This window comes from Stenella coeruleoalba, assembly GCF_951394435.1.
Source record: "Stenella coeruleoalba genome assembly, chromosome: 17".
NCBI classification, from domain to species: Eukaryota; Metazoa; Chordata; class Mammalia; order Artiodactyla; family Delphinidae; genus Stenella; species Stenella coeruleoalba.
Window position 1 is genome coordinate 2,391,860 of NC_137163.1, and position 21,998 is coordinate 2,413,857.

At 62.8% G+C, this 21,998-nt stretch overlaps 1 protein-coding gene across 1 annotated transcript; it reads left to right on the plus strand.

Annotated features, from left to right (window-relative positions):
- Positions 1-20,145: 20,145 nt before the first annotated feature.
- GPR20 (G protein-coupled receptor 20) lies at positions 20,146-21,279 on the plus strand (the record flags this gene model as incomplete). The annotated part of the gene is made up of 1 exon (XM_079901768.1): positions 20,146-21,279. The coding sequence occupies one exon, from the start codon at positions 20,146-20,148 to the stop codon at positions 21,226-21,228; it is 1,083 nt and encodes a 360-aa protein (XP_079757894.1). The 3' UTR covers positions 21,229-21,279.
- Between the last annotated feature and the right edge of the window lie 719 nt (positions 21,280-21,998).

Consider the following 21,998-nt stretch of genomic DNA (forward strand, 5'->3'; position numbering starts at 1 on the left):
AATGAGCCCCAGAACGGGGTCCAGAGCGTCGGGGCAGAGGCCCCTCCCCAGCAGCTCCCCCAGCCTGTCCTGGCTCTGACCCTCCAACTCTCAGTGTGACCGCGGGGGCCGCCTCCCCCACTGCAGAGAGGGGCCGGACCACACCCCGGCTCCAACCCGTGCCCAACAAACTCCAGCTGCTGCCGCTCGGTCACCACCTTAACGGTCATCTTAATGCCGTTGCCATCATCACCATCACCGTCATGTCCATCTGTGTCTGTGGCTCTGATGACCAGTGTCCCTGCCAGACCCAGTGCTCTCCCACCTCCCCACAGAGGAGAGCCTGAGGTGCAGGGCCTGGGACAAGTGCCCAGTATGGACACTGGGCTCATGGCCTGAGAGCAGGTGAGGGAGGGGCCCGAGCCCAGAGTCCCCCTCGTTGGAGGGAAAGCCAGCTGGGGCCCAAACATTCAGCCCCACCCTCATTCCCTCCACTGACTTGCCCAAGGTCACCCAGCTGGAGATGGGAACCAGATTCTCAGCCACCAGAAAACGCCCTTGACCATGGGCAGCCATCCTGACAGCCTGAAAACAGGCCTTGGCCCCCGCCCTGGCTCCCTCACTCCTACCCCAAATTTAACCCACGCCCAACCCCTCCCACCCATCTAAACACCTTCTAGGTCTGGCCTCTGTCCTCCTGACATGACTTGTAAGCAGGAAGTAGCCAGCAGGCCCTCCCAGGCGGATCCCAGACACCACCAGCTCCATCGGGAGAAAGAGGAAGGCTTGGGAAGGGCCTCCCATAGGACCCAGCAAGCGCCCCGATTCCCCATCAAAAGAGAGACCTCCCTGGGGCAGGGACAGGGCAGGGCACGGAGGCCACAGGGTCATTTGTAATGCGTGAAGACCTTTCTTTAGAGATGCCAGGGTCAGATGGTGGGATGGCATGTACCCAGGCTGGGTGCCCTACTACTGACCCCAGCCAGCAGATGAGCCCTGCTCCCACACTGAGCCCCGCCCCTGGTCCCACGCTGAGCCCCGACCCCTCGGCTGTGAGCTGGGAGGCGGAGGGCTCACTGGTCCTTGCTGCAGGTGAGCACGCTGAGGCTCGAGCCGTGAAGCCCCAGCCTTGGCTCCCGCAGCTGGACCCGAGCCCGGGCCTTGGACTCTGAGTCGGCACTGTCACCTCCCACCAAATAAAGCTCCTGAGGACATGACCAGGTCCCTGGGAGGGTCACATGCACTTCTCCTGGGCAAGTGCCCTGAGGCCAGGGGCAGAGCAGGTCTGTGCCCAGCCCAGCGCTGACAGAGGGCAAGACCCGGTGGGGCTGGGGGCCAAGCTCCCCCAGAGGCCTCTGAGAAGACAGCACAGGACAGAAGAGTCCGATCTGGGGGGAAGGTGCTTCCTTAGTGGGAGATGACCTCACACCGCACCCCATCAGCAAAGCCAGGGGTCAGCTCTGGCAGGGAGCAGACGTCCCAGCCCCAGCGTAGACCCCACCCACCCGGGGTCAGCTCTCTGTAAAATGGAGGAGGCTGGCAGACACACAGCTGCCCCTGTGAACCTTCCGGGGCTGCATGCGTTTCTGGTTCCAACTTGAGAAAGACACTAAACGTATACACTGTCTATTACACGTCGCCCCAGTGGCGTCCGGGGCTGCCCCTTCCACCAAACACCGATCGTTCTGCAGCGGGAAGTATCAAGTTCACTCTGAGCGGAACCCATAAGATCCCAATACCCTCTGGCTGGTTACGGCCGAGGGGGTTTGAGCCCCTTCAGCTGTACCTCACCTGCTGCTTTCCCATCTCAGAGCAGTTTGGTCTTCAGGACTTTGAGTGGGGACTCTGGGGACTATGCAGCCTGCACCTCTGTGTGGCTGTCCGTTGGCCGGTGCCTGCCCACTCCCTGGTGCCCCACCCCAGTGCCCTCCCTACCCACCAACCCAGAGAACTGGCACCAGCTTTCCAGAAAGCCACTGTCCTAGCCAAAAGAAACAGCAGCCTTCCTCCCGTTCCCACCAGCTGCCCGCTCCTCAGGGCAGTGGGCAGGGGGTGGGGCTCCATGGACAGGGACCCGGACATCCCCCCAGCACCCTGATCTGGGCTTTGCCCCTGCTGCCCAGATGGACAGACCAAGTCAGGGAGGAGACAGGCTGGGACGTGTCCAGGGCACCCTCGGGAGGCAGGGGCCAACCCAGGCTCCCGCCACCCACCGCACCCCATCAGCTGGAGAAACGTGGGGATCACATCCCCAAGTGCCTGTTTCGAATCCTCGCTCCGCTGCCCGTTAGCTGCGTGGCCTCGGGCCCCTGCCCTCTCTGAGTCTGTTTCCTTGCCTGTAAGAGGGAGGGGTAGCACTGATGCTGCATGCCACCCACCCCGTCCCCTTCACCAACAAGAGGTGGCTGCCTGGCCCCCGGAGGAGAGGGCAGGGTGAGCGGCCCTACAACTCAGCAAGCACGAGAGGAAGCTGCAGCAGGAGCGGAGGAGGTCGGCCACCAGGAAGAGCGACCTGTTTGTGAGAGGGGTAGGAAGCACGCTGGGGAAACCTGGAAAGGCAGGAAAGGGGTCCGAGTGCCTGCGACGGGGCCATGCCAGGCTGCCTGCCCACTTTAAAAATGACTGGGCAAGGACTTCCCTGGTGGTCCAGGGGCGAAGACTCCGCGCTCCCAATGCAGGGGCCCGGTTCGCTCCCTGGTCGGGGAACTAGATCCTGCATGCATGCCTCAACTAAGAGTTCACATGCCGCAACTAAAAGACCCCGCATGCCACCATGAAGACCTGGCGCAGCCAGAACAAATAATTTTTTTTAATGATGGGTTTGGGCATTCCCTAGTGGCCTAGCGGCGAGGACTCACGCTTTCACGGCCGTGGCCCGGGTTCAACGCCTGGTCGGGGAACTGAGATCCCGCAAGCTGTGCAGCGCGGCCAAAAAAAATATGAGACGGTGTTTGCATTCATTGAGCTCCTACCGTACACCCTCACATACACTGAGCATCAGAGAGAGAGAAACAAGTAAAATTCTGGCCCTGTCTGGAGGGACCTAAACATCCAGTTAGAGACAGAGTTGGCCTGGGAGATCCAGACAAGTGACCAGGGCCCAAACTGCCCTCAGAATCCGGGGCTTAGAGAAGTCAATCAAGGCAGGCCTCATGGAAGAGGTGGCCTCAAAGCTAGGGTGGATTTGGATCTGGAGAGAAGTGGCGAGAACAGTGAGGGCAAAGGTGTGGTTATGGCAAGGAACTCAGCCTCCCCCAGAGACAGTGGGGAGAGGCCTCAGGGTGGCATCTCTGTCTCCAGCGGTGGGGGGGGGGTTGGAGCCTGGGGAGAGCCTGTCCCGGAAGCTTTAACCCCAGACTCTTAGAAGTGACAACATCTTAGCAGTTTGGAATCGCAGAATCCCAGAATCAGTGATGTTTAGAGTCTGGGGTCTCTGCGTCCCACTCCTCAGAGGTCATCAGTCTTCCTGGCCGCCCAATGCTGATACCCACTCAGCAGCTCTGGAATGTGCCCATCCGGGCTCTATTTTGGCCACTTACAGTGACGGGGAGCTCACCGTCTTCTGGGAGGGAAGGTAGACAGGGCTGTGTAGAGAACAGCGGCTGCTGCGACAGTGTCCCTGCGTGGCCGCTGCCCCCTTGCCGGTCCCACTCTCACTCCAGGGTCAGCAAATAGAGCCCAGGCGTCCGGAGCCACCCGCCAAGTCCTGCTGAGCAGACAGAGACAGACAGAGCTATTCCGGTCCCATGGTGCCTTGCAGAGGCCAGGAAAGGCTAAAATAGAAAGCAGGTCCCCAGGAAGGCCCTGCAGGGGATGCGGCAGCCCGTGACCTGAGTGGGCCAGTCTGGCGCTGCCAAGGGAGTCACAGCCCAGGCCAGGCTGGGGCAGCTCTTGGCGGCCGGCCTGGGCCTCCAGGGCTTGGGCACAAGGCTGCCTGCGGACAGGGCCCTCGACCTGGGAGAGGCCTGGAACCAGCACTCCCCGCCCCGGGTGCGGGGCTTCCAGGATGTGGGGAGCTCTCCACCGTGCCTGGCGGATGGGTTCCTGAAATTTCCTCAGAGGAAGCAGACCCGCTCAGCAGGGCAGTTTCAGTGCTCTGCAGGCCCCGCGCTGCTGCCTGGGTTCAACCCCCAACTCCGCCCCTTCCCAGCTGCGTGACCTCTGGCCTTGCTTCCCCTCCATCAGACCACGATGGTTACAAGGGTGCCCCCATAGAGGGCCGTGTGGAGAACACCGAAGTGCACCCCTGCCCGACCTGGCCAGTCACAGGTGAGCCGTCGGGGGAGCACCTGCCCAGACCTTGGGGAGGTCAGAGGGGGCTGAGCAGCAGCTGAGTTTGGAGAGCCGAGCCCCACTCCTGGCCTCAGTTCGCTTACCTGTAAGAGGTCGGGCCACCTGGGCAGGTGGGCTCCACAGCCAAGCTGGGCAGAGCCGGTGCGAATCCCGGGAGGGCCGGTGGGAGCGGTGACAGGCTCCTGTCCCTCAGCCAGGCCAGGCTGGGATGTCTGACACAGGGAAGACGGTGCCACCAAGCGAGCTCTTCCTGTTTGGAAATTCCTCCTCCGGCCGCCACAGCCCAGCCGGGATACATGCGAGGGGGTTGCACACACGCCTCCCAAGAGGACTTGACGCTAACCAGGAAGCTGGGGAGAGGCGTGTGTCATGCGTGTGCGTGCACGTCCGTGTGTGTGCGGGAGTGTACGTGAGTGTGCATCTTGTGCCCGTGTGTATACATGCAGGTGTGTGTGTGTGTGCATCGCAGTGTGCAGGGGTGTGTGTGTTGGTCTGCGTGCATGCATCTGTGTGTGTCGTGCAGGCATACGTGTGCACACACACAAATGCGTATAAAAGCACGTAAGGGCCGGAGCAGGGCCGGCCTCAGGGTCTGTGTGTGCCGTAGGGATGGGGTGAAAGCGGACACTTGTATTTCAGGGCTGGGATGTGCAGAAAATGTGCTGTGGGGTTGAGAGGTCAGCCAGCTCCTCTCCGGCTGGGGACTTGGTCAGTGGCCTAGCTCTGGGCAGCAATCCCCACATCTGTAAAGTGGGATCATAACTGCACCTGCCTTTCAGGGCTGTTGTGAAAATGAGGTGATGCACATGGAAGCCCTGAAACAGCCCCTGGCGGGGGGTAGAGCAAGAGCTCAGGGTGAGACCCTGCTGGGGCCACAGTTCCCTCTGTGAATGATTCTCTGACTTTCTTTCCCTGAGACCTGCTGCCTGGAACCATGGCTCCTCCAGGCCTGCAAAGGCTGCTGACAAGGCCTCCTCCTCCTGCAAGCCCTCCTGGGTTGGACCCACCCTTCAAAGACCTAGGGCTTCCCTCGACTTCCTCAGGGATGAGCCCAGCCCCGCCCCCGTACCTCCCTGCCATTCCCACAGGGGCCCCTCCCCTCACTCCGTGGGGCCTCGGGACCTCTGCCAAGTCCCCAGGCCCCCCTTCAGCAGCACCAAAAGCCCCCCTCCATCTCACCCTGGGCTCACCCAGGGTCAGGTCCACAGTCTCAGCAGACCCATGAGGGCGGCTGCTCTCACAGTCCCAGACGCTGCGTTGAACGAATGATTAAACAACCCTGCTCCGGTCACTCAGGCAGCCCAAAAGTTAGGAAGCCCAGGCCTGGTTCCCGCCAGCCTCTGCAGCGATCCATTTGCTGTGTGGCTTTAAGCAGGTCTCTGTCCGTCTCTGGGCCTCAAATTCTCCGCCTGTAAAAGTTGAAGGTGGCACAAGATGAGCTCTGAGGGGCTTCTGGGTAACAAATGAGACCTGGAAGAGTGGCTCAGGGAACTGAGGAGACAAAGCCCAGGGGTGGTGGTCCCGCGAGCTTCAGAGCAAGCTCCCACCATAACTGTGCTCCAGGCCCATCCTCTGTGCCCTGGGCATTTCCCCACAATGCACGTTTCAGCTCTAGCTGGCCCGCCCAAACGAGCTCCGTGCATTTAAGGACACAGGGGTGGGAGAAGGGTGGGCATCTGTGCCCCACCTCAGCCTCATTCACCCTCCAGAGAGCCGGCCCAGTTTCTCCAGCTCTCCCACCGGCGGCTGTGCACCTAGGGTGAGTCCCCACCTGCGGCCCGTTTCCCCACATCTGCTGGGGATGAGCGTTCCTGTGAAACGTCCCACGTGCAGTGGCAGGACTCGGTGCTTCCTGAGAGGAGAGGGACTTGGCCTGGGGCCTTTCACCGGCCACGCTGTCCCCACTTTATGGGGAGACGCTGAGGGTCAGAGCACACGAGCGAGGGGTCCAACCGGGCTCGAACACAGGGCTGCCCAAGGGCCCCCCAACCCAGACACACAACACACTCACATGGTACCCCGACAGCCTACCCGGGCCTCCCCTGTGGCTGCCGGGCCCTTCCAGGGGGTCCAGAGCACAGGAGGGGGTGCATGGCCATTGAGCCACCCACCCAGCCCCGCTACCACCTGTCTTGCCGGGATCACCCCTTCTGGGGGCGAGTCTTCCCCCACCACCCAGCTGGCCTGCGTCCCCTCCCCCGCAGCGCCCCTCGCCCCGCCTCACCCGGGGCAGCCTGTGTGGCCTGGGTCCAGCGCTGTTTACATCCCCCGGCAGCACCGGGATGAGGGAGGGTGGATGAGGTCTGGCGCTGCAGGCAGCAGGGTGGTGAGAGCAGCGGCCTGGCTGCTGCCGCGCGTCCCCCGCCTGCCCTCGGGCCCCCGGGCTGCTCTGCTGCTTCTGTGGCTTAGTCCCTCAGGGTGGCGGGCCGCAGGGGAGGGGCGTCCCGAGACACGACTGTGGAGCCTCACAGCCCAGCCGTGAGCGTGGGGGGCTTCTGCAGCTCAGCGGGCTCTCTGCCAGGCTGGCTCCAGGAGGGGCAGCCCCACCCTAAACTGCTCGCGTCAGACCCACCAGAAGGGGTCTGACCCCTGAGCCAGCCAACATCTGACCCCTGACCCCAGACACAGACAGCCTGGCCCGACCCAGCCTGTGGACGTGACAAGGCTGAGACTGTCCCGGTGCCCCTGTCTCCGCTGAGGGCCGCTGTTGGGGTTGGTCACCCCGAGCCTTGTGGGCTCCGGCACCCACCCCAGACCCCCTCGGTCCTACAGAGAAGAGCGCCCTAGAGTGAGAGGTGCTCCCCGGCAGTACACGGCATCTGCTGCGTTCCAGAGAACCTCCCCGAGGTTTCTTTGGGAACCAGCCTTCCTGTGCCAGCCCAGAGCCCCGCGGCCCTCAGAGAGAGTACGAGGCCTGGCAGGCCCTGCCAGTGACTCAGCGGCCGCGGGCTGCCTCCAGCTCATAAAACCTGACCCTCAGACGGCTCAGCCCTCCGGCACCTCCCACGTCTTGGCTGCCTCCAGTCTGCCCCTACCCCTGCCCCGCACACAAACAACGCTGGATCCACACTCCCCCAGCAAGACCCTGGCTGCCCCTGCCTTGCCAGACAGAAGCCAGTGCCAGCCCGGGTCAGGGACCTGGATGGGCCAGGGGCTCCTGCACCACTCTGGGCCTCAGTTTCCCCTTCTGGGACAGATACGACAGCGTTCTAAGGAGACAACGGCAGCCTGTGGGCTCAGCCCTGCATTAGTAGGGAGCCCGTTGAGGGGGGCAGCGAGGTTGCTGCAAGGACCACCCTCCCCCAGAATCTTCAATGGCTCCCCACTGCCCTCGGGTCAAGTGTCCCATTCTGGGCCCCACAGGGGCAGCTATAACTCCGTGTGGAAGTGCCCTGCTCATTCCTGCCTTCCACTCACGGGGACCCTGGCATGCAGTTCCCGCTGCCCGAGGACCTCCCCTCCCTCAGCCCACCAAGGCTGCCTACCTCCTGTCACCCCTGCCTCTGCCCGCATGTGCTGCCCTCCTGGCCAGCGCCCTGCGGCACCCCGCTCCCTCTCGCTGGTGCACTGAAGCCGTGTCCCCCACCAGACTCAGAGCGTGGCGGCCAGGGGCCTGTCTCTGGCCTGTGTCCTCAGTGCCCAGCCCCAGGCCAGTAGGTGCTTCGTCGGGGGGTCTAGGGTGGTTCAACCGCATGAGTGGGCAGGAGCACAGAGACAGGAGAGCAGAGGTGGCACTCAGGCGCAGGAAGCGGCATGTCACAGACTTGGCCCTGAGCCCTGCCTGACCTCGACCCCAAAACCCTGACCCCCCAGCCTGGCCACAAGCCACCACCCTGGTCAGGGTGTCTGTCTGGGGAGGGATGTCCCTCTCAGCCGCTACGTGTTCCCACAGAGCCACCAGCACTCACAGAGGTTATGCTGGGTCACACGTGGCGCCAGGCCGGTGCACGGCGTCAGGCATGCGTGTGCCCCTGTGAGGCCACATCTGCCCCAGGGACACACACGAGTGGACGCAGAGACCCAGACAACACACGTTCGAGACCTTGGTCACGGGCACAGACACCCCAGGGCCAGAACAGGCAAACGGAACTGGAGAGCAGCGCGGCAACCCAGACCTGCATGGGGCAGCCAGGATGGCCAGAGGCAGCCCGGGATGCCTTTGTCCCCTCCCAGGCAGAAAACCGATCTGCGTGTGTCCCCAGCTCCTAGAGCACACGTGAGTGCCAGCTGAGCTCTCCAGGCCCAGGGAGCCTTCCCAGAGAGGACACTGTGGGGGACAGAGAGCCAGGCTGAAGCCGCTGTACCCCTTCCCCTTCCTGGGTGGTGCAGCTTCGGCTCTGCCCTCCGTGCCTCAGTTTCCTCCTCTGCCTGGCCGGGCCTGTGGACTCCGCTGCCCCAGGCTCCCTCCCCCAGGGCCCTGAACCACGCTCCTCAGGGGGCCGGCGGGGGCGGGGAAGACGCCCGCCCCGCCCCACCCCGCCCCCGCCCCGCTGCCTTTGCCCAAAAGGAGCCCCGAGCGCGGGCCTGACGTCAGCCCCCAGGAAGGCGAGGTCCGTAGGGAAGCAGCAGTAAGTGGCCCACAGAGCCACAGCCGCGGCCGTCTCCTCTCCACGCGGGCGAAGGTGAGGTGAGTCCCCCTCGGGCCGGCCGGGCCTCCCCTCTCTGAGATGAGATGGTGGGTGCCGGGGTCCTCACGCCCCGTGCAGGCAGGCAGGCAGGCAGGCAGGGGGCAGGGGCAGAGAAAGACCCGGGCTGGAGAGAACTCAGAGCCCAAATGTGGCTTTGCGGTCCCACCCTGCAGGGAGCCATTGTACAGATGGGAAAACTGAGGGCGAGGATGAGGGCAGCTACAGCTGACCAGGCCAAGTGAAGGATAGGGGAGGGAGAGCTCCCCAGGGCTCGCGGGGACATCCCTGCTGTGCCCAGCCCCACCTGTGCTGCAGGACTCCCAAGCCCCCTCCTCTGGACTTCCTTCCTTCCTTCATTCATTCAGCACTCTCACTGGTCATCTGCTGGGTGCCTCGATTTCCCCGTCTGGGCGGCCCCAGAGGTCAGGGAAAGGGTTGCGGTACCCGAGAGGCACTTGAGCTCTGGGACCTTGGCCACCACCATCCCCCAGGCTGGGGCAGGGCCAGGGGGTGAGGGATTTGTGAGGACAGGCTCCGACCAGGGCACGCCTCCTGACATCCCACAGCTCAGGTCCTAGGCCCCAGCCCGGCCCTTCCCCACCCTTGTAGGGTCGGAGAAACTGAGGCCCAGGGCCCACCCAGCCCCCTACGTAGACCTCACGGCTGGCACTGCCCCCGCCTGGCTCTCTGGTGGTGCCGGTCCTGAGAAGGCAGCAGGAACAGGGTCCCGAGGGGGGGACGGCCAGTTGGGAACTGGCCTGTGGCCAGGGTGCTGGGCAGGGCAGACGAGGAGCAGCTGTGCGTCCTGGGGCAGGACTGGGAACGGAAGGGACTGGAGGCATGGTGGCAGCAGCTCACAGCCCTCGGACAGGCGGCTGGCCCTACCAGTGGCCCCCATATTCTTCTGCCAACCTATGGTCGCTCCCAGCCAGAGGGTTACCAGGGCACCACCTCCCCTCATGGCTGTGTGGCCATGGACAAGTTGCTGCGTGTCTCTGAGCCTCAGAAAAAGCAAAGTCTGCTGCTTCTACAGCGTGTGGGGGAGGGGATTGGACGTTTCCTGGGCACCTCCTGGGAGCCTGCGGGCTGGTCTCCTTTTGTCCTGCGGTAACCTGATGTGATGAGGTGGGTCTCAGCACACCCACTTTATAGGTGAGGAAACTAAGGCTTGAAGAGGCCAGAGGGGGCTCTCAAAATCATTCATTTGTTCATTTAGCCACAGCCCAGGCCTTGGCCCTCACGGCACTGCCAGTCCAGTAGGGGAAAAACAAGAAACAAATAAATACGAAGCTGTCAGGTGGTGGGAGGGCTGCAAGGCAAAAAAAGCAGGTGGAGGTGAAGGTGTGCGGGGAGCTGGGTGATCCGGGAGGGCCTCCCAGAGGAGGCAGCCCTCGGGCCTGAAGAGCACTGGTGGACCCCAACCCTGCTCTGCCCTGCTGGCTATCACCACACCCAGGCTGCCCCTCAGACCCCTCACGGTGCTCTGAACACAGAAGCCAGTTCCCACCTCAGGACCTTTGCACTTGCTGTGCTCGTCCCACTGCCTGGAGCACTGTTCCCCCAGGTCCTCCTGAGGCCCCTCCTGCTCCTGAGCGGCCAAAGTGGTCCCCCCAGCCACTTTCTAGCCCACTCCCCCCACCCTGCCCCTGACTGCGAGCTCCACAAGCTAGAGCCAGATCTGCCTGAGACCCTCTGTGCCCCCAGCACCGGCCTCAAGGCCAGGTCTGCTGCCGCCAAAGCATATGGGGTCCTCATCGTTCCTCTGACCTTGCCACTGGGCTGCGTGCCCTGGACCTCTGAGTCCTCCCCTGTACGGTGGGACGTGGTAAACTTTCACTGGCATGGTACAGGCAGGAGGGTCCACAGAGCAGGGTTCAAATCCCAGCTCCTCCGCCCCCAGCTGGGTGACCCCAGACAGGCCACTTAACCTCTCTGTACCTCAGTTTCCTCACAGGCAGCACCAATGTGGGGCATCTTGGGAGGGGTCATGAGACCCTGGGAGGGGTCATCTCGGATGCAAGCTATGAAGTGTGGGATTAGGGCTCTGCCCCAGTGGAGGGGTGTCCAGGCGCCCAGGGAGGACTGTGGGCGTGGGCACTGTTGGTGCTGGGGGCCTTCAGCAGGTGACGCAGGCAGAAGTGACATGCCGGGCCGAGGGAACGGGCAGAGACCTGGCAGGGGCAGCCGCAGATCCATGACCTGTGCCCCTGGGGAGGCTGGGTCAGGGAAACGGTCAGGTGCTGCAGCAGCTGCAACCATCAGGACGAGGTGAGGGATGAGCCAGGGTGGCAGGGAGGGCTGTCTGACCCCCGGCAGGACCCCCAGGTGCGGCGACGCCTGAGGCGGCCCCTCCCAGAGGAGCCTGCATTTCCATCAGAGCCCAGATCTCAGCAAGGGCTCTCAGACAGTGGAAGGGGAGCCCAGGTCCCCGGCACTCCACCCACACCCACGAGTGACCCCTCTCCCTGAGCTGGGAGGGCGCCCTGGCCAGGATGGGGAGCTTGATGCCAGCTGGCGCCACCTGGGACCTGCTGGGTGACCACGGGCCAGACCGGCCCCCTTGGGGGCCTCAGTAAGGGCCCAGCTGTCCCTGGATGGAACAAGCAGAGACTCAGACTAGCCAAAAACAGCAGGCAATGTTCTAAAGCAGATGCCATGGAACCACGAATAATCAGGAAAATAATCAGGCAGATGGTCCCCCGATAATGGCTATTTTGGCCTTGGAAGGCTGTGAGGGTCACCCCAACAGGGGCACAGGCACATGCAGGTACGCTGTGTACCCAGAATCTGATTGCCCACAAACCCCAGGGCCAGAGATGCTCACCCCTCCCTGGTCCCACCCCTGCCTGGGCCAGGAGCCAGTGGACCTAGGTTTGAGTCCCGGCTCCGTCAATTTCACTCTGTGTGTCCTAGGGCCTGTCACTCCCCCTTCTGGACCTCCACTTCCTTGTCTATAAAACCCACGACTGCCGTGTGGACGCAGAGTGTCTGGCATGGCGGCTGGTTCACAGCAGACGCTCCAGGCACCTTGGTCAGGAAAAAGGCTGGGCCTGTCCTCCATGCCTGTCCCTCCCGGCTCCCGATGCAAGCAGAACATGGGATCTCGGGCCACACTTCCAGGCAGGTACCTGTTGCCCGGGGCTGAGGCCAGGCCCCCTGGCTGCCCCGGTCCTGTACACGGCAGGACAGGAGGCAGCCAGGCTGCGGGCTTGGGGTCTGCTAGGCAGCTGCGCGGACACAGAGGACACACAGGGATAGCAAGGTGGTTTCAAGAGAAGCCAAGGAGAGGTCAGGATGCACCGCCCACCTGCCGAGGAGGGGAGGTCAGTGTGGCCCGGGTCCCCCTCGCAGCCTGTGGGCAGGCGCTGGCACCCTGAGCCTCTGGGTCTTGGCCTGTGTCTCTGGGCACACAAGGACCCGAAAGCTGTAGGTGGAGGCAGCGGGGCATGATCCCCCATCGGTGTTCAGTGGGGAGCTGGTGCGGCCCTCAGGCTGGATGGAGAGGGAGCCCAGGAGGGGACAGGGTCAAGTGACTTGGGGAAAGATGCTCATTCCCCGGGTTTGAGAGCTTCACAAAGGCTCTGAGAAGTCCTGCACTGAGCACCCGGTGTGACCCGGGCCTCTCCCCAAAATGGGCAGGGGGGCCCAGGCAGGCCTCCGTTCAGGTGGGAAAACAGGGGTCTCTAGCACTGCTGCTGTTGTCATTATACACCTTCTTTGGGGGGGCACCTGCGGCCGTTTGGCCACCCAATACCCCCAACTGTCCTGCCGATTTCACTTGTTGGTTTGCTCACTTGTCCATTCAACAAATAGCAATCACAGCATCACAGGTGAAGGAACTGAGGCTCTGAGACTTGAACCAAACACCTCTGCTGAGCACCAAGGGGAGGGGGAGGGGGAGGACAATGGGGACCGAGGGACCCCCGACGATGGTCAGGGTGACCGGGTGGGTTTCCTGGAGGAGGTGTTAAACCTGCTCAGCTGGAAAGACCGGTGGGTAGTGAGGGTGGAGCCGAGGGCGGGGGCCCTGGGACACTGGGTGGGCTGTAGAGGGGCTGGGCCAGGCGGGGAGGGCACCGGATGCCTGGGTGAGAAACGGGCCTCGCCCTGCAGGCCCTGCCGGGCTCGCTCAGCGGTTCACTCAGCCAAAGAGAAAGATGGGTGCTGCTCTGCGCCCGGCTGTTCTGGGTGTGCTGGAGGAGCAGACAGGAGCACTGCCCCAGCCCCGAAGCCGCCAGGCCCACCCCGAGGTGCTCACGGTCCAACGGGGAGGCACCGTGGGACGGTGCTGGGCTGGCCGGTGCTGGGGCAGGAGCATCCGGGAGAGGTACTGGGCCAGCCATGGTGGAAAGACAAGGCTTCCTGAGGAGCTGAGGTCAAGAGGAAGCCCTGAAAGCGGGCAGGAATACTGCAGTGCGGGACGAGAAGCAGCTTGGGCAAAGGCACGGAGGTTGGAGGGTGCCTGGGGCGTTGTCATTCAGTTGGGGCGCGAGGAGACTGGGGAGGGGGCTCCCCTAGCCTTGCTCAGAACCTGAGGCTTTTCCCGGGGAGGACCCCTGCCCAGCAATCCCAGCTCCGAAGCCTGGTTGTGACCAGATGCCTGTGAGGAGAGCATATTGGGGGGGGAAGACATCCTTCACCCCCCATATGCCTCCCCTAGAGGGTCTTGGAGCTCCAGGTCTGCAGATCTGGGGGGGCAAGGGGAGACGTGCCCCCCTTACCAGGCACCAGGTGGCAGCAGTGCACTCCCACCGCACTCTCCGGCACCTCTCCACACCTGCACCAGGTGCTCTGAATCAGCTGAGGCCCGCAGCATCCCAGAGGAGCAGTATAATACAGCTGTGCCAGCCCCACTCCACACAAGTGGAGACTGAGGCTCAGCGAGAACCCCTGCAGGGTCAGAACCCTCACTCCAAGGTCAGGTGGGGCAATGGGAGGGAGGCCCACAAGGTTACCTATGGCCAGAAGACCCAGGGCCCAGCTGGGGGACCCCAGGCTAGTTGCTGAAGCTCCCTGTCTCTGCATCCTGCATCCTCGTTGATAAAACATGGATTGTGCCCCCTCCACGATGATAGGAGGAATCCAGATGTCTCTCGCCAGGGCCCCATGGGTAGGGGGCAGAGAAAGCAGACGTATTTCTAGGGAGGCCAGGGGCTGTAGGCTTGGGTCAGAGAAAGTTAATTTATGCTACAATATAGAAAGACCTTTCTTATTTTCAGAGAGTTTTGCATTACAGTGGGCTAACCTGGTAGGTAGTGAGTTCCCCGTCCTCGGAGGAGTGCAAGCTGAGCTTTTTTTTTTTTCGCTGTGTTGGGTCTTTGTTGCTGTGCACGGGCTCTCTCTAGTTGTGGCGAGTGGAGGCTACTCTTCGTTGCAGTGCACAGGCTTCCCACTGGGGTGGCTTCTCTTGTTGTGGAGCACGGGCTCTAGGCACACGGGCTTCAGTAGTTGTGGCACGTGGGCTCAGTATTTGTGGCTCGCAGGCTCTAGAGCGCAGGCTCAGTAGTTGTGGCACACGGGTTTATTTGCTCCACAGCATGTGGGATCTTCCCGGGCCAGGGCTCGAACCCGTGTCCCCTGCATTGGCAGGCGGATTCTTAACCGCTGTGCCGCCGGGGATGCCCCACAAGCTGAGCTTTTGCACATTCATTCACTCACCCACTTGGCGTATACGGAATGTGAATGCGCAGGCCACTCCTCCAAAAATTCACAGGCTGGTGGGGAAACTGGACACGTGGCCAGGCAACGGCAGAGCCTCGGGTACAGTGAGGGCCCAGAAGGCGCAGCAGATCTACCGGAAGCAATCAGGGGGGGCTCTCTGAAGGAAGCGGCATCCGAACTGAAGAAAGCTGACAGGTGAATGAGAGGGTATCGTCAGAATTATTTTAGTCACAAGTGACAGAAACTCCAAAGTAACTTAAGCCGAAGAGGGAGATAACCAAGTCCCAGACGACCAGCTTCAGGAAGGGCTGGATCCAGGCACTTGAACCATCCTGTCAGGACTTAGTCTCTCCTCCTGGTGGGTTTCCTCTAGAGGAATACGGCCATCAGCAGCTTGAGTCTCATAACCAGCTAGAGTGGCAACCCCAGGGAAGAGAGCTGCCAGCAAAAGTCCCAGGGCCGGTAGCGACTGGCTGGGCTGGGGTCATGAGGCCACCTGTGACCAAGCACTGTAGCCTGGGGTTCCGTGTCACAGGAGCCCATGTCTAAGGCTAGGAGCTGAGCAGCGCCAAGCCACTGAAGGACTTAATCCCACACATGGCGGAGGGAGGCTGAGACTTCCTGCCCACGGGTCCCAAGGGCTCCTCCTAACCTGGGAAGCACTGGGCCCACATCTCGCCCCAGTCCCCAAGCCGCCGGGATTCCACGACCATCCCTCTGCCCTGCTCCCTGAAAGAGCCTTCCAGAGCAGTCTTGCAGCCAAGACGTTCCCAAAGGTGCAGACATGTTCAAGCCTTGAAGTGCTTCCGAGCTGGAAGTACCCTCAGAGCCACCTGCCCATTGCGTAGATGGGGAGACTGAGACCTGGGCAGCCTGGGCAGTGGAGGAATTCCTGACCCTTCCTCCCAAGACCCTAGTTTCCTCTGAGATGGGCAGGAGGGGAAAAAGGAAGGAAGAGAGGTGCAGGAGGAGGGAGGCCCCCAGGGACCTGAAGCCCTGGGCCCCACCCGCACAGCTGCACTCCAGCTGTTCAGTCCACCCAGGACCAGCACTCGCCCTTGGGGCCTGGGGCTGTGCAGAGTGCACTCTGCAAGGCCTGCCTGCCTGCCCTGCCGTCCTCCTGCTGCTGTTCTCCACAGGGCACCTCCCTTCCCTAACCCTCACCTTTGTTTATACTCGGCCCATCTCCCATCCCCTCACCAGCTGAAATCCTCTCAGGACCCTTCCAGGGCCACGTGTTGACAATGTGTCGGTACAGCCTCAGAGATGGATCCAATTCTGCCCACTTTACAGATGAGGAGACTGAGGCTCAGAGACTTTAAGGTCACAAGCCGGTTCTGAGATGGAGCCAGGCTTTGGGTGGGGCGTCCAGGCCAGAGTCGAGACTCTTAGTGGCTGTGCTCCAGTCCCCCCAACCCACTGTGCGTCTCTTCCTCTGACCCTGAGCCCCCGGAGAGCAGGTCCGCGTGCCCTCCGCTCTGCCCAGGGAAGGGCCTGAGCATGGGTGGGCGGAGCAGGCCAGGGTAGTGGCTGGTAGATGTGTGAAGGCTCCCAGCCTGGGTCAGTTGCCCTGAGGCAGTTTCCAGACCTTGAGCCCGGCACGGTGCTAGGCACTATGAGGACGTGGCCCCTGCCCACTGGGATCCAGCCAGCTGACCCCAGCTGCAGGCTTCGCTGCACCTCAGCCAGGACTAGGGCACCTGCCAGGAACGGGGCGGGGACAGGGCCATGCCGCCACCCTCAGACTGGCTTCCTCAGGCTGTGGAAAGCACTAGTGACCCCATTTAGCAGATGAGGAGAAGAAGGCTCCCTGACTGGCCGAGGTCCAGGGTCGAGGGAGTGGCAGGGCTGGGCCCGAGCCCAGGTGTCTGGGACGCTTCTGCTTGCTCACCACCTGGGGCCCATCCAAGGGCCAGGTCTGTGCCTCCCCACTCAGCCCGAGTGTGAGGGCCAGCGTCAGGCTATCCCCACAGAAGAGCAGAGGCTTCTCTCCTTTCCCCTCATTCCAGGCTACATTTAGAGTGGAGCAGGGTGGAAGGCAGGTGGGGAGTGGGTGCCCACCGTGCACCTGCTAGAGGAGGGGACCGTTGCCTGGGTGCCCGCCCTCCCTCAGGCCCAAGGACCCAGCTGTGGGCTCGCACTAGGCAGACCCAGGTTCGAGCCCTGGCCTGTCCCTTCCAGAGCCTCAGTTTCCTCTGAGTGAGTGGAGGAGGCCAGGAGCCAGGTGGGTAAGGAGTTACCATCACCAGTGCCTGGATCTGCAAGGGAACCGATGCCATGAACCCGCTCAGAAACTGCAGAAGGAAGGTGCTGTTGTTACGTCACTTTGTGGGCAGGGAGGCTGAGGCTCAGAGAGGTTAGTCAACACCCGGGGTGACCCCTCATGAGCGGGGGCCAGCCCCCAGCGTGCACCTCCACTGGTTACTCTTACTGGTCAAGTGCTCCCCGCAATGCCCACCACCCCCAGCCACCACCAGCTGTGACATCCCACACCACACTGAGCCCCATCTTCCCACGGGAGTGTGGACAGGCCCAGCCCGGGCTGGCAGATGGGGGTATGGGGTCCTGGGTGTGGACAGAGGGAGAAGCGGACATGGTGGACGCGAGGGCGAGTCAGCCCCAGACCGGAGGACCGGCGGGACCACGGAGGGCAGGGCTAGTGCTGAGAGCATGGAAGGGGGGGCGCTCTGCTCAGGGCTCGGGGGGGGCCCGCGGCAGCCCTCGCGCTTGACCAAAGCAGATTCAGGGAGTGGAGCGGTCCATCCCGTGGAGCCTCAAGGAGGACCAAGAGCTGAGGCGGTGGAGACCACGGGGGAAACCGAGGCCCAGTGAAGGAGTGTCTGCCCTGAGGCCATGTGGGGTGGAGGCAGCTCAGCCCAGACACTCCCAGCCCGGTGCCTCCCCGGCCCCAGAGAGCCGAGCGCCCTGGACTGTGGATCCCCGAGGCCATCAGCAAGCCCACCTCCACAGGGCCCAGGGTCTCACGGTTTGAGCTCCTCATCTTGCGAAACAAAAGGGATCGTGAGTAGATGCCCCCAGAGAGCGGCCAGTGACTAATCAGGTCAGTGTGTTATCACCGTGAGAGGTGAGGGGTGTGCTGGGGCCGGTGTAAGCAGGGTGGGGTGGCGGGGGTCTTATCATACAGACAGAGACAGCCAGACTCAGCAGAGAGCAAAGGGGAAGAGATGGTGGTGTAGAAAGCGGGGGGATGGGAGGACCCGGGCTGTGGCCGCGATCTGAGCTCGGCCGGCGTGACAGATGCCAAGGTTCGTCGTGTTCCGGGACTGACCTCAGTGTGTGAGCGGCGGCGCCCAGGGCGGGGACCAGATCAGGCTCAGACTCTCGGAGCTGAGAATCATGGTGCGCTTGGCTGACGTCCTCCGTCCTCACCTGCCCGGCCTCTGGGGTGTCCCGCGCTTACCCCTGCTCTGGAGCTCCAGGTGTGCAGCCCTGGCCCACACCGCCGGCCCCTTCAGCGAGGTGCTGGCCAGCGTGTGAGGCTGTCCCTGGGTTGGGACTCAATGCCAGAGGAAACCTTCTGTGGTGTTTATTATTTGTCTCTGACTGTCACATGGATGCAGACCTCATGCAGACACATTGGAAAACCAAAAGGCGCGCGAAAGGAAATTCGAAACCCTGTTTGCGTGTGTCTGGGGCCAGCTCCTGTCTCCCGGGCCCTTCCTCCTGGGGGTTTGCCGAGGCGTCGTGTTTTCCACAGTAGAGCAGGGACGCGTTGGGAGGCATCCCTCTCCTTCCTGGGGGACTGCAGGGGTCCACGCTGCCCGAGGACGAAGCCCACAGCCCTGAGGCACCAAGATGCCAGCCCCACAGCCTAGCCTCATCACCTCCCCTCGCTGCTCCCCAGGCCCTCACGCCCACAGGTCTCTCCCCACCCCGGACATCACTCTCGCACGCTGTCTCCCTGAGCTGCCGTTGGACAAACACATCCAAAGACCCTGTGTGTTAGGGGCTGGGGACACCGGGCAGAGGACAGCCCTCCCAGAGGACCCCGTGAGCTGAGGCCCGGGCCCACTTGCGCTGGAGGTGGCCAGAGGGGCCGGACACAGTCTTGGGCAGCATCCGACTCCTCCCGGCAGCCTTGAGAGTTAGCAGACGCTCAGGGCCGGCGTCCCGGAGACAGAGGCTCAGCCGATGCCGCCCTCTCTGAGCTGGAGGATGGGGGCGGCTGCCTGCCCTGCCAGGGGCCCCCTCCCGGCCAGGTTGGGACCTGAGCCTCAGCTAGCAAGAGGTCCCCTGCTGTGCCCACCCCTTCCAGGCTGGCATTCGGTCCCCAGTCCCCCAGCGGGCACGACTTCCGCTGGGTGGAAACTGCCAGAAGGAGCCTGTTGCTCGAGGATGTGCAGTAGCCGTCCGGGGGAGTGGGCAGCGTGAGGCCCTTCACAGCAGACGCCTCACTTCCCTTGGTCGCCAGGAAGGGGGAGCGGTCTTCCCTCCCCTCGCGGGTGGGGGAGGGCACACTATGCCTGGGGTGTCCCATGTGCCCTCGCCTCCTCCCTGCTTCTCCCCAAAGCCTTCTCCTTTCTCCTGAAAAAGACAGAAATGTCCTTATTTGGAGGATCAGCCTGGCCCAGGGCGGGGATGGGAGCCTGTTAACCCTTCGTTTATAAACAAAGGGATAAGCCTCAGCAAGTTAAACAGCTCAGCAGGAACAGAAACAGGGTGGGCGGCCCCACCCCAGCCTGCCCCCACCGCAGTGTCTGGGCCACCAGGCCTGGACCAGGCAGGGAGCACAGTGTTTATTTAACTCACATCTGCTGTGCTGCCGCTGCTGGGACCTGGCTCCAGGCTCGAGCCCCAGTGAGCCACCCCACGTGGGCCTCCAAGACAGCAAAGGTGGCCACCTCTCAGGGCCGGGGAGAAACTGGGGTGGCCAGGGGGCTGGCTCCCAGCTGGCTCCCAGCTCCCCAGTCCCAGCCTCCCTTATGAGGACCTTCACCCAGGGCATTGACCTGGTGCCAGCCTTGCAGGAGGTGAGAACAGATGGGTGGCCTGGAGGACAGGGGCTGTGTCGCATGGGTGCGGGAGCTGTGGGCTGGGGTGACCGAGGGCACGGATCTGTCCTAGCAGAACCGTGGTGTATTTGGCACCAGCTAATGGTGCGCTGAGCACTGCTGTGCTCAGTTAATCCTCCCAGCAGCTCTGTAGTCCCAATGATCTAGATTAGGACGTGAGGCACAGAGAGGTTAAGCGACTTGCCTGAGGTTGCACAGCGAGCGAGGAAGCAACTGGAATTGGAGCCCAGGCTCAAACACCACACACTTGGCCCGTCATCTTACCTGTGCCACACCAGTCGCCTTTGTCATCTTTCAGTCCCGGTGACAGTCTTGCGAGGCTTTTCGCCTCCCATTACAGCAAGCAGCAGGTGCACAGCACTGGCATTCTGCTGGAGCTGCATGCTGGCAAGTGCCAGGGCCAGGCCAGGCAGAGGCACAAAGGTGGGAATGTTGGGGTGCTGGGTGGGCAGACGAGCCAGGTGAGGTCCAGCCTCGGGGCAGGGCTCCAATAACGCCAGGGTAACCCGGTCTCCTTCCTTCCAGGCCCCGGGCGTGCGCTGGCTGCCGTCATGCCCTCCGCGTCTTCCGCAGGGCCCTCGGCCGCGGCTGCCCCCAATGCCACAGCGGCAGCGGCAGCGTGGACCAATGTCAGCGTGCCGGAGATGCCCCTGTTCCACCTGTTTGCTGTGCTGGACGGGGAGCTGCACGCCGCCTTCCCAGGCCTGTGGCTGGCGCTGATGGCCGTGCATGGCGTCATCTTCCTGGTGGGCCTGGTGCTCAACGGGCTGGCGCTGTACGTCTTCGGCTGCCGCACCCAGGCCAGGACGCCGTCGGTCATCTACACCATCAACCTGGTAGTGACTGACCTGCTGGTGGGCCTGTCCCTGCCCACGCGCTTTGCTGTCTTCTACGGCACCCGCGGCTGCCTGCGCTGCGCCCTCCCGCACGTCTTTGGCTACTTCCTCAACATGCACTGCTCCATCCTCTTCCTCACCTGCATCTGCGTGGACCGCTACCTGGCCATCGTGCAGCCCGATGGTGGCCGCCGCTGGCGCCAGCCTGCCTGCGCCAGAGCCGTGTGCGCCTTCGTGTGGCTGGCCGCCGGCGCCGTGACCCTGTCCGTGCTGGGCGTGACGGCCACCGGCGGGCCCTGCTGCCGCGTCTTTGCACTGACCGTCCTGGAGTTCCTGCTGCCGCTGCTGGTCATTAGCATATTCACCGGCCGCATCATGTGTGCGCTGTCACGGCCGGGCCTGCTGCGCCAGGGCCGCCAGCGCCGCATGCGGGCCATGCAGCTGCTGCTCACCGTGCTCGTCATCTTCCTCGTCTGCTTCACGCCCTTCCATGCCCGCCAGGTGGCTGTGGCGCTGTGGCCCGACGTGCCGCGCCACACCAGCCTCGTGGTCTATCATGTGGCAGTGACCCTCAGCAGCCTCAACAGCTGCATGGACCCCATCGTCTACTGCTTCGTCACCAGCAGCTTCCAGACCACCGTCCGTGGCCTCTTCCACCAGCATGGAGCGGGGTGCGAGCCCAACGGCTGCAACGTGGTCAGCACGCGCAAGAGCTCCAAGAGCTCGGCTCACCGTCACATCCTCGGCGCCAGACCTCGAGCCCTCACGCAGGCCCTGGCTAACGGGCCTGAGGCTTAGTTGGTAGGACTTTGCAAGGGGGCCAAAGGTCAGGGCTGGACTGGACACGCCAGGTCGGGGACAGCACAGATATCTGCTCTACTCGGATGGCAAATTGGGTTCACCTGATCAATTGGTGATGGCTGCCCAGTGCACTGCGTGGAGGAAGTGTCTAAGGCCACTGTGCTGTGATTGATTAGCCATGTCTGCCATGGGCTCTAGACAGGATGTGGTGATCTGAATGCTGATAATTTGCCATCCCTAAGGTAAATATTGTGTCCATTGAAAACTCAGAGGGGTAGCCAGGAGCTGCTTCTCACTTGGACCATTCAACCTCTAGAAGGGGTCCCTGAGAAACATGGACAAAGATGTTTTAGATACTGGGAATTTCAAAGAGGGTTAAAAAGATAACCTGAAGGGGTTCCCTCCCCACCCCTCCCCCTTTTTCTCCCTCCCCCACAAAGAGAGAAGAACAGGAACAGAAAGGAAGTGTTAGAGGACACAAATGTTATGTGAGCGGACGTGAAGGGTTCACGTCCGCAGGGCCTCCATTTGAGGCATCCATAAATCACACAGGAAGACAGCCTGACGCCGTGGGGTGCTTTGCTGTGAGTACCGTGCTACCTGGGCTGACACGCAAACCAGACACTACCCTACAAAGGGGAGACTGTTTCCACCCACCAGCCATGAGGGGGAGGCTGAGCGGCACATACAGGTGCCATGAGTGGGAGATGGCCAATCACAGCTCGGCCCCACCTCCTCCAACATCCCCTTGCCTGCCCCATGGAGAC